We start from the raw sequence: 9,976 nt of genomic DNA, 5'->3' as shown, positions 1-9,976 counted from the left end.
TGATGCTTATTCCTATGCATGTTTAGAGAGAAAAACAGCCCAATAGCTCCCAGCTATTGGGGGTTGCTGGACATGGTCCCCATGGCTGGCTGAGAAATCTGTTTTTACATTGCACTTACAAAAAGCAGGTCTCTGCCCCCAAGGAGTTTACAATCTGGAACGGTTTCCGTGTGAGAATAGGGAAAGAGTGCTTGCTTGCCAGAAATTGCACTGAAGAATGGAAGGGTTAAAGAACAAACAAAAAACCTTTGTCTGGTTTGAACGAACTGAACAGCACTGCAGAATTTCTGGAGTGACATTTATTAAATAATTTTGGCATGGATACAGAGATGCTCAAACAAAGGCCGCAAAAGAACGGCTAGATGTGTGCAAAAGAGATGGGCACACGGGCGTGTGGAAACGTGCCTCGGACTTTAGGCCCAGTCCTCGATTCTGCACCTTTGTCCTGCTGCCAACTCTGCAGGGCTGTCCTGCCGGTCCCTTTACTGTTGGTCTAAACCAGCACAGAATCCAGACCTGCAGAGTCCGTTTCTACAAACGCGGGACACCCGACCCACGAAGCCTCCCCACTGCAGCTTCAGTCCTGGGGTCACCTCCGTGCACAGATCCATTTAGCTGCCCAAAGGTTCAAGACAGGATGAATACGCACCTCCTTCTCCCTCACACGCCAAATCACCCCCTGCCTCTTTCGTTTTGGATCTTTCTTTTGAGCTGGCCTTCTTGGCTTCCCTGGCCCACTCCAGCTGCCTCTGGGAGAATAGCAGCAGTCCAAATTCCCCAGATCCCCCTTGAGATGAGAAATGTTGCATCGGCTCCTTTTGCCAGCGATGCACAGAGGCTCTCGCCTCCCTCCCTCCCACCCAAACTGAACGAGACCAACACCCAAAAATGCACAGTGGCATTTGGAAAAAAGAAACAGGAAAGGAAAGCAGCCACAGAGTAGGGTGTGGAGGAAAGATCCACCTTGGGAGCATGGGAAGGGCGGGCGAGCCCTTTTCTCCACATCTTGGTCCTAACGAGCACGTTCTCTAACGAAGGGGGGAACATGCCGCAAGAGCCCGTGCCAACGAAAATGCGTTCCTTTTCAAAGCACTGCAGGATTTCGCTGCAGCGGGCGACACCGCTTGCCTCTCCGGGAATTCTATTCCTTGAAAGCCTCAATCCGGAAAACGCCTCCAAGCTGCTATTCAGCCGAAAGGCTTTGACGTGAGTGGCAGCTTTGTGTGCATGAGACCAAGAGGGGTTTTCACGAGGCCTTCACATGGGGCGAGGTGTGGGGAGCGTGCCTCCTCTTTCCCGGTTCCCAATCCCTCCCACCCTTCTTAAGCATTCCCACGCAACGGAGCTGTGGGTTTTCTGCGAGGCCGACATGTCGGACAGCCACTCTCAAAGGCTTTAGCCACCCCTGTGAGAATGAAAGTGCCAGATGAGGTGTGGTACAGGGACGTCAACCATGCAGAGACAGGGAGGCGCTCAGCACCAAGGGGGCCCCGGGCAGGCACAAGAAACCTGGGTTAAAAAGAGGGTCATCTCTCTCACTCCTGCAAGCTGGGCCATCAGCCCGGGCAGAGGCAAGGCTCTTGGGACGCTCTGGACATTCCTCAACCCAACTGCCCATCAGGAGGGTGACGACACAATCTAACGTTTGCAGGCTGTGCAGTCTCCAGACGACCACTCCACAGCGAGATCCGAGATCCTTGCCCCCCTGTTCCCGAGCATGCCTTCCGCTGAGCCAAGCCTCAGACGGAGAAGACCGGAGATGATCACAGCGAGGACGATGCTTGACCAGTGAGAACGACCAGAGGCCTTTCCGTGTTCCCCCGCCCCGGGTGCTTCAAGAAGGACAAAACACCACGCCGGGCACAGGAAGTCGAAAAGAAAGAAAGAAAGAAAGACAGAACAAGGCTTTGCTTCTCTGTTGGAAATGTAAAGGAGTGGCCAAGAAAACAGGAAGGAGAGGAAGCGAGAGCAAATGCAAAGCTGCCACTTCATATGCAGACGAATAGACCTTGAAAGTAGAAGGGTTTGAAGTCAGTGTTTTGTAAAACCACACACACACACACACACACACACACACCCGCTTCCTTTTCGACTGTAGAGGACAAACCTGGAGGAAAAGCCCAAACAAGGAAAGAGGGTCACCATATGCCAGCTGGAGTCCCAGTGGACAGATACCTTCTGTATCTTGTGTGTCTTCCTATCTGTTTCTTCCTCCAGGAAAGGGGTCGCCCTCAAAGCCAGGGGTGGGTCATGAGAATCCATGAGAAGGGCACTTCTGCGAGTCCAGTGTTTAATGGAAAAAGTCGCAGACAGAGCCAAAATAGCACAGGCCATGGCTTCACCGCCCGGTTTGCACCAGAGTGAAGCAGCCTTGATTTTGGCCGTTGGAAAAAACGAAAACGAAACAGCAGGGGCCAAGTCACACGTGATCTTGGCGGTGTCATTCCTGTTTTTGTAGCTCGCCTGAGCGGGGCTTGCAGGTCGCGGCTGGAGGGCATCTGCTGCAGAAAGACGCCTTCCCAAGTTGTTCCTCAAGCCCCAAAGAGCCCGTGAAGGTTCTCCAGGCTGGTGCGACGCCTTGCGGGGCGCAACCCCCTTACCCGTCCAGCCACGACGGGTGAGTGAAGACAATGTTCCTTTTCTGTGCCCAGTGTGAAAAGACGGCCTTCTCCGTGATGAACCGGTGCCCGCCACGAGGTGCCCGCTCGTGGGCCAGGTACATCCTGCACTCATCCAACCTGCCCTTCTCGAAGTAATGGTAAGGCACCGACGGCTGGCTCTTGTCCCTGCCGGTCACAGGAGATCGAGACGAGTCAACAGGGCGGCACGTTTGGAGAAGCAACATCGGTTCTGCCTGGACCACGCGGAAGAGCGAGTGCACAGGACACCGAAGGCCGTCATCCCCGACCCAGGGGGAAACGTCCCTGAGCACGTCAGACACCACCCAGCCTGGGGAAAGCTGAGCTCAGCTGATTAAAGGGCGCTGGAACCTTTTAAGGCATCGACCCTTTTAAAATATACATATGAGTGCATCCTGCTTTCAGTCTCGGGACCCCCATCCTCCAGGGCCCCAGAGGCCCGGACTTCTTCCGGAGACCCCGTCGATGGACCCGTCCATGGATGCGACAGGAAGCCGCCATGCAGGGGGGTGGACTTTTCAGTGGGGACTGCCCCTGGGGAGGGAAGCGCTCGCTATCTCCTCCTCGCATGCTGCCGCACCCTCCCCCCTCCACCCATGCCTTATCCTTGCCAGGTTTCCCATCAGCTTCTGGATCTGGATTAAACCACTGCTCTTGTCCCTCAAAGCCTCAACGAGCTTGGCCCGAAGGGGGGCCCCTTCCGCCCCTCCCCACTCGCCCGTGTTATACAGACAGCGACAGTGGTCTTCCTGTCAGCCCACCTGGGAGCACAGGTGGGCATTGGCATGGGGGAACACCTGCCCAGGGCCTCTGAGATGCACGAGGCTCATCCCGCGGAGCACAGACCCACGGAAACAGAGGAGGGTCAGCTCAGCCCAGTGCGGGACGCAGCCCCTCGGCGGGATCTCGTGGGGGCAGAGGGCAAGCCGCCTGCCCAGAGCACGGAGCCGAGGGCCACCGCTGCCCGGCCGTACCTGCAGTAGCTTTCGCTCACCATGCCGAAGACAAAGATTTTCTCACACAGCTCCAGGGCCAGGACCATGGTGAACCAGCCGGTGCTGAGGAAGGAGCCGGATTTCATCCTGCGGTTTGGAGAAGACGGGGTCAGCTTGCGTGCCGGGAGGACAGAGGGCGGCTCTGCTAGCCAGGGCGGGGAAGAGGTGTGGCTGGGCGACCGGGCCCACCGTTGGCTTTCCGGGCTTGACCGATGTCTAGGCGCCGGACCACCAAGCAGCCCTGGCTCACCCAGGCAGGAGGGGAGGGGTCTCTCGTGGGTGCGCAGGCCGGGGGGCCACCTGTTCCACCCACCCCCTGCAAAGCAGGAGGGTGTGGAACTATGCCGAGCTGTACCGGTTGCTGAGGAACGTGGGCAGCTGTGGAACGAGAGGGTTGTATGTGTGCGCCAGTGAGGAGGCAGGGGATGCAGGCAGGGAGCGATGCACCGTGCGTCGGAGTTTCGGGGGCAGTGGCTGATGGGATACGTGCCAGCCGCGGAAGAGCGGAAGCTAGGATTACGCGGGAAGGGCCTGAGCATTCGCTGGGGAGATCATGGCAAGAAAGCGCCATCCTGGTCTCCACGGAAGTACACGCTTCTCGCAAAGGGGGCGCCCATCCAGCCCTCCGGAGTCCTGCAGGGGGCGGGGCCCTCCTGCCCGGGCCCCCTGCCCCTCGGGACAACCCCCCGGCATCTCCCACCTGTTTTTCCCCGTCTCCAGCTGGAACAGCTCATCGCAGCGGGCCATCATCCTCTCCGTCAGCGTGTAGAGGCGCAGGCTGGGGTACATCTCCTTCACCTTCAGGAGCGTCCGGTAGGCCAGGCCGACCTTCTCCCGGCTCATCAGCCGGGTGGGACCCCAGATGACGTAGATGGTGTCCCGGGACTGCTTGAAGAAGTAGGACTGGTTCCGCAGCAGGAGCGGGATGCTGGTGTGGGAGACCACCCGCACGGTGCTCCGGCTGCCCACGTCGGCCTCGTAGCCCTGTGTGGGGGCCTGGTTCATCCGCAGCACGCACTCCTTCGCGTCGATTTCCTTCCCCGAGCGGGAGCCGAGCATCTGCCCGGAGCTGGAGACCACCGCACACTGCCGACACGGGACATGGGCCAGCGGCTGTGGGGGGAGAGGGACCGGTCCTCAGGGCAGGCCCACGGAAGCGGGGGGTGGAGGCACAGATCACCCGCCTGCCTAATTCGTTGTCCCCTTGGGATCCGGGGGTGAGGCCGAGCAAGAAGGGGGATACTTTCGCACCAGCTTGCACTCTGCCAGGACTGCCCCTTTCGGAGACGCTGGACGTGCGTCTGCGAAGAGTCGGCGTGGCACAGAGGCTGAGAGTGGCGCTCCGGGGCTCAGGCAATCCAGGTTCAAGGCCCCACTGGGCCCCACTGGGCCATGGAGCCGGCCGGGCAACTCTGGACCAGTCACAGATTCTCAGCCCAATCTACCTCACAGCGGGGTTGTTGTGGGGACGAGACGGAGAGCAGCAAGAGAAGGATGCGAGCTGCGTTGAGCTCTTGGGAAAAGTGGGGTATAAATCTAATAAGCAAGCATGTAAAAGGCGGGCGGTGCATTGGGCGGGCCTCCAAAGCGCACCTGACCTACAGTGAACGCCGACCAGCTTTTTAAGACGCTGTAGGAATCTACTGACTGGCAACTCTTGGCCGGCCGGCCAGCGAGGAGGAGCATGTCGGGCCCCACCGAGGCTGCGCCACGCCTGACCCGCAGCTGGACTCACCTTCCCGTCCGGGATGCTGATGTAGCCCTCAAACCGCATGGCCCCCGGCACGGCCAGCAAGCGCCTCTCCTGCTCTTCCAGACGCCGGCAGCTGAGCCAACACGCCGGGATGCAGAAGTGTGGGCAGAGCAGGACGTAGAGGAGGGAGCCGGCGCTCACCACCACCAGCGTCAAGAACAGGCGGGACTGCGGGAGAGACGGGAGGTTTTCTGTTGGCAGCCGGACGGGTGGATATTCGTCCGTCCGTCCATGGCGGGAGAGCAGGAGCAGCTGCCACAGCTCACGTTACAGGAGGCAGGTGTGGGCTGAATATTGGGGGAGTGGCATGCGCCCATGAAACCAGCCCCCCCCCCGCCCCTGCCGGGGGTACAGAAGCTTCCTCGAGTCTGAAGGCTGCATTCCACTCGGAAAGCTCTCCGGGCCCCATTCCGAATCATTCCAGCCTGCTTCAGCTCAAAGCTCTTACTGAAGGGTTTGAGGCGCCGAGACATGTTTCCTTTTGAACAGAGAGAGGGAAGCCTGGCAGCTGCTCCCGTGCGCCCCGAAATCAACGGTCAGGAGACTCCCTCCCAGCACGCGAAATGCTCCCAGCTGGCCAGTCTGAGCTGCGAGAGCCCCAGTGTAAAAGCTCTGGATCCTTCTGGGAAGCTGGGTTGGCCAGGAGGGCTGTCTCCCACACCTAACGGGCTTTGCATCACTCTCCTTTCCCTTGGGAGAACGGGCGTCCGTTCCTCGTCTTTGTGCTCTCAATGTGCAGGGCGTGAAGCACCACGCTTGGGGGGCAGCCCTAAGCCCCCCCCCGGTGGACCCTCACCCTGAGAGCCCACCCTAAGAAATAAGGCCACGCTCCCTGGGTTTCCAAAGCACTCGCGTCATCCTGCTGACCAAAAAGATCTGAGCTTGCCGGGTGTTTCATGTTTGTCTTCCATGAGTCACTGCCCAGGTCCAGGCCTTCAGCCAAGTCAAGACGCCTGGAGCGGGGAAACCCGACACCCGGCGCTGCCTCAGCTGCTGGGGGATTTGGTGGAACCCCACGGCATGGCCTCTTGCCCTGTCTGCTTGTCTAACGCGGATCGCGCATTGGGCAGATTGCACCTGGCACCGGTGTCATGTCCAGGCAGAGCAGCAGTAGAAGAACTCTGTGTGAGACAGCTGGCCACATCTGTCTAAGAGCTCTGCGCGTGGCGCTAGAGTTACTAAAACATCCTGCAGGCGTGTCCCCTGTCGCCACTTTCGCCATCAAGTTTTATACCTTTCCTTCAAATGTGGCATGTCTCTTATCTCTGCAGTTCAGAAGATCCTGCCAAAACTCTTATCTCTGCAGTTCAGAAGATCCTGCCAAAACTCTTATCTCTGCAGTTCAGAAGATCCTGCCAAAACTCTTATCACTGCAGTTCAGAAGATCCTGGACAAACTGACTGCAGGGTAGGTGTCACAAAAGCCAGAGGCAACTGCCGGTTGCTTTCCACAAGAGGTGCTGGGGTTGAGCGCTGCAAAACATGCAGCGTCCGCGAGGAGAGACCTCGAAAGTGGGCGGGAGCAACTGTTCTGTACGTGTATTTCTTGACCCCTTCCTGCTCAAGCGGATCGCCTGGAAATGATGCAAACCGGGTGGAGGGCGGACAGTCTGGATGACAGAATCAATATGGTGCATACTTACCAGACTGAGGTCCGCCGAAAAGATGAGCCAGTGGCTGGATGGAGGACAGACTCAGGATGAAGGAACAAGAGTGACTCTGTGCGCGTGCCCAGCCCAGGAATTTGGGGTTCAGCGGCCGAACACCGAGTCACACGTACTGGGTGATTGGCCTGCCTCTTTCCCCATCCGAACCTGCAATTTGGGCCAGATTGAGAAGGGGGGAAGGGGTTGGAAAGAACTCTGTGCCCCAAACTGGTGTCCTTCCATATGTCTTGGATTACAACTCCCAACATCCCCCAGCACTTCTGGGAGGGGCCAGGTTGGGAAAGGCTGCACTGGGGAGTCAGAAATCCTCAGGAACCTCTTGAAATCACCCCCAGGAGAGGCCTGATCTGCTCTGGACTAAAGCCTGACTAAAAATCAAATTTCCTGAAGGCTTTGATCTGGCAACTGGCCAGAGAAGAGAATCCCCAGGCAGGATGATCCACAGAATCCAAATAGATGAGTTCAGCCTCACGTTTCTGAGAGTCACGTTCCTGGCATAGCAAGGAATATATTTGCCTCCATTTGTCAACAAATTTCTTCTTCTATCCAAACTCAGGTGAGCTTTAATCTGTTTAAATTACTCTTCTTCCATCTGCCCTCCAGTTGTTACGCACATCAATTCCCATCTGCCCCAGCCAGCACCGCCCATGCTTAGAAATGTGAAGAGTCAGCATCAAAAACCCCACTTCAAATGTCACCGGGGGGGGGGGGGAGCGGCTTTAAATGCTGGTTAGTTCAAACAAACCAGGATCGAGCTGTGGGTTACGGATTTAGATTTTTCATGAAGCAGACTCAAACCCACAGTACCCCTTTAGATCTTGTGTGAACTTGTTGTCTTCTGGGCATAAGGGGATGGTACAGACCCTGGCTGCCTCCTTCTGACTTAAGCTCTGCCTTTCCGAGTCTGGATATTTGGTTTCCCTGAGCAAATGGAAACCGTGTGCTCAACACGAACTCCGGAGCGTAATGTTTCATCCAAACCAGGCCAGGGTATCGGGTGCAGCCCCTTGGCACTGCCCCAGCTCCCCATCCGTGGCCCGTCGTTTGTTCCGTGATCTAAGTGGGTGAGGAGCAGAGTCCTTTTAAGAGGCTTGTGTCAGGCACGGTAACTGGCTTAGCCCGGCTAAGTGTGAGGCTGGAACCACGGCGGCGAGGCAGCGAAGACGCGGATGGGAATTCCGTTTCGCTGGAGACTCTACGAAGGGGCGAAGAGCCGGGTGGGACCAAGGCCTCCTCAAACGCTCCGGCATTTTGTCCGCACAGCGGCCAGCCCGGCCAGCCGGTTTCCTCCGTAGGAAGAACAGGACAGAGCACTGGAAAACTCCCCTTGCGCTCCCATCTGTTGCCAAGAAGCCTCGCGGAGCCCGGTGCGGGGAGCGAAGGATCGAGGTGAGCAAGGAAGGCAAATGAGCATGTTCCCTGCGATGCCACGTCTTTGGCAAAAGGCAACAGAAATGCATCCGGACCGGACCGTGTGTTGCTGAGAATTTCCCCCTCCGGAGCGGCCAAGAGGAAAAAGCATGCACATGTGTGGAAGAGGCAAACGGACAAAGCTAGAGCGGCACCCCCCCCCCCGCCCGAACTTCCTGCAGCTCTTACACTCTGTACTTACAAGCGCCTGCATCCTCTCAACCTCTTATCAGCCATGTATCAGCTTTGGGCCTTGAGGCAGTGCCCTGAAAGAACAACCACAAACACCAAGAGAAAGGGATTGTTGGTGGGGCTAGTTCTCAGTGACACCTCAACAGCACAGAAGTATTTGCAGGTTTAGGGAGGCGCTGGGCAGGCAGAAAAGGCAGGGAAGGGAGAGCAGAAAAGCAACCCTGCTTTGTGGCTACACCTCCCAGTAAGTCTGTTCGGCCCTGTCCCCGGCTCCATGCAGAATTCCCAGTCCAAACATTTTAATAGCACCAGTAACACAAAATAACGGCCTCTGACTATATGGGTGGACTTCCCTGATCTTGTCTGATTGTCGCTGCTTTCCCCTGGCAGCCCCGCTCTAGGCACATTGGGCTGTGATGCGCACCATTCAGGTTGTGAATCCGGGACTTGAGTCCACTCCAGTTTTCCCTTCACTCAGAGCTGCCCCACACAATGGTCCGGAGGGCCAGGTGCTTTGCTCTGGAGCAAGGTGAAGTTTGGGGAAGCCGGTGGCTGCGACCCGCTAGGTTCCGCTTCCCTCGGCTGAGTGGGCTGATCTGGGAACCCCAGAGAGCTGCTCCCCCAGATGGGCACGCAGCCAAGAGCGGGATGTGGGGGCCATGCCTCCCCATACGTTTTCTCTGCTCCTCCCTCTTTTGGAGCAAACCATGACAATTTTGCCTGGAGAAAGACCCAGAACTCAGATGAATGGTGCCTCCGTTGCTTTTGGGCGAGCCCAGAGGAGGGCTGCGCTGCGGAGCTTCCCCCAGGCCCACGATTAGCCTCGGGACGGCTAAGCAACGCCAACAAGGAAGCGCAAAGAGGATGGACCGCTTGACCTCTGTGCCGGATTGATTCCTTTATTTTGTGTTCCATCGGAACACTTTTCTCCCGGGTGCTCCTGAGTCAGCGCGTACTGCAAGATGCTGCTCCATTCCGCCGTCTCCCTCCATCGCCAGATCAATGCTGCTAATCACGATCCATTGGATTCAGTGGAGCCCCGCAGCCCGCCGCCGGGGAAAAAGCACGTGCCAGGATCTACCCCCGGAAGGACCGGGGTTCCCGCGGGGGAGGATGCCCCTTCTCCACGGCCCGCTCGGACGCGCCCCTGCCGGGGCTCGCCGTTCGAGGCAAGCGACCCTGCCGGCGGATACGTGCCGGAATGCAGGCGAGCGTCCCCAAGGGCGCGCGGCGAGCGCGGAAGGCCAGCCGGCGCCTCCGGCCCGGGGAGGGCGCGGCGCGTGACCCCCGCAGCCGCGCCGCCCGTCCCGGGGGGCGCGCG

At 58.2% G+C, this 9,976-nt stretch overlaps 1 protein-coding gene across 3 annotated transcripts in view; it reads right to left on the bottom strand.

Annotated features, from left to right (window-relative positions):
• Positions 1-284: 284 nt before the first annotated feature.
• Positions 285-9,976, bottom strand: part of ST6GALNAC4 (ST6 N-acetylgalactosaminide alpha-2,6-sialyltransferase 4) — a 12,540-nt gene continuing 2,848 nt past the window's right edge. Inside the window, exons 2-6 of one of the 3 annotated variants that reach the window (XM_044439828.1) lie at positions 8,666-8,729; positions 5,370-5,555; positions 4,335-4,747; positions 3,614-3,721; positions 285-2,786 (exon numbers count right to left, since the gene is read on the bottom strand). In XM_044439828.1, the coding sequence (XP_044295763.1) occupies positions 2,597-2,786; positions 3,614-3,721; positions 4,335-4,747; positions 5,370-5,555; positions 8,666-8,677 (909 nt within the window). In that variant the 5' untranslated portion in view covers positions 8,678-8,729 and the 3' untranslated portion in view covers positions 285-2,596. Of the gene's footprint in view, positions 2,787-3,613; positions 3,722-4,334; positions 4,748-5,369; positions 5,556-7,029; positions 7,102-8,665; positions 8,730-9,976 lie in introns of those variants that run through there. The other 2 variants (XM_044439830.1, XM_044439829.1) reach the window with 2 other exon arrangements.

This window comes from Varanus komodoensis, unplaced genomic scaffold (assembly GCF_004798865.1).
Source record: "Varanus komodoensis strain SLA01 unplaced genomic scaffold, ASM479886v1 scaffold36, whole genome shotgun sequence".
Classification (NCBI taxonomy): Eukaryota; Metazoa; Chordata; class Lepidosauria; order Squamata; family Varanidae; genus Varanus; species Varanus komodoensis.
The sequence above is the reverse complement of the archived record's forward strand: the minus strand, read 5'-3'. Positions and strand labels throughout refer to the sequence as shown.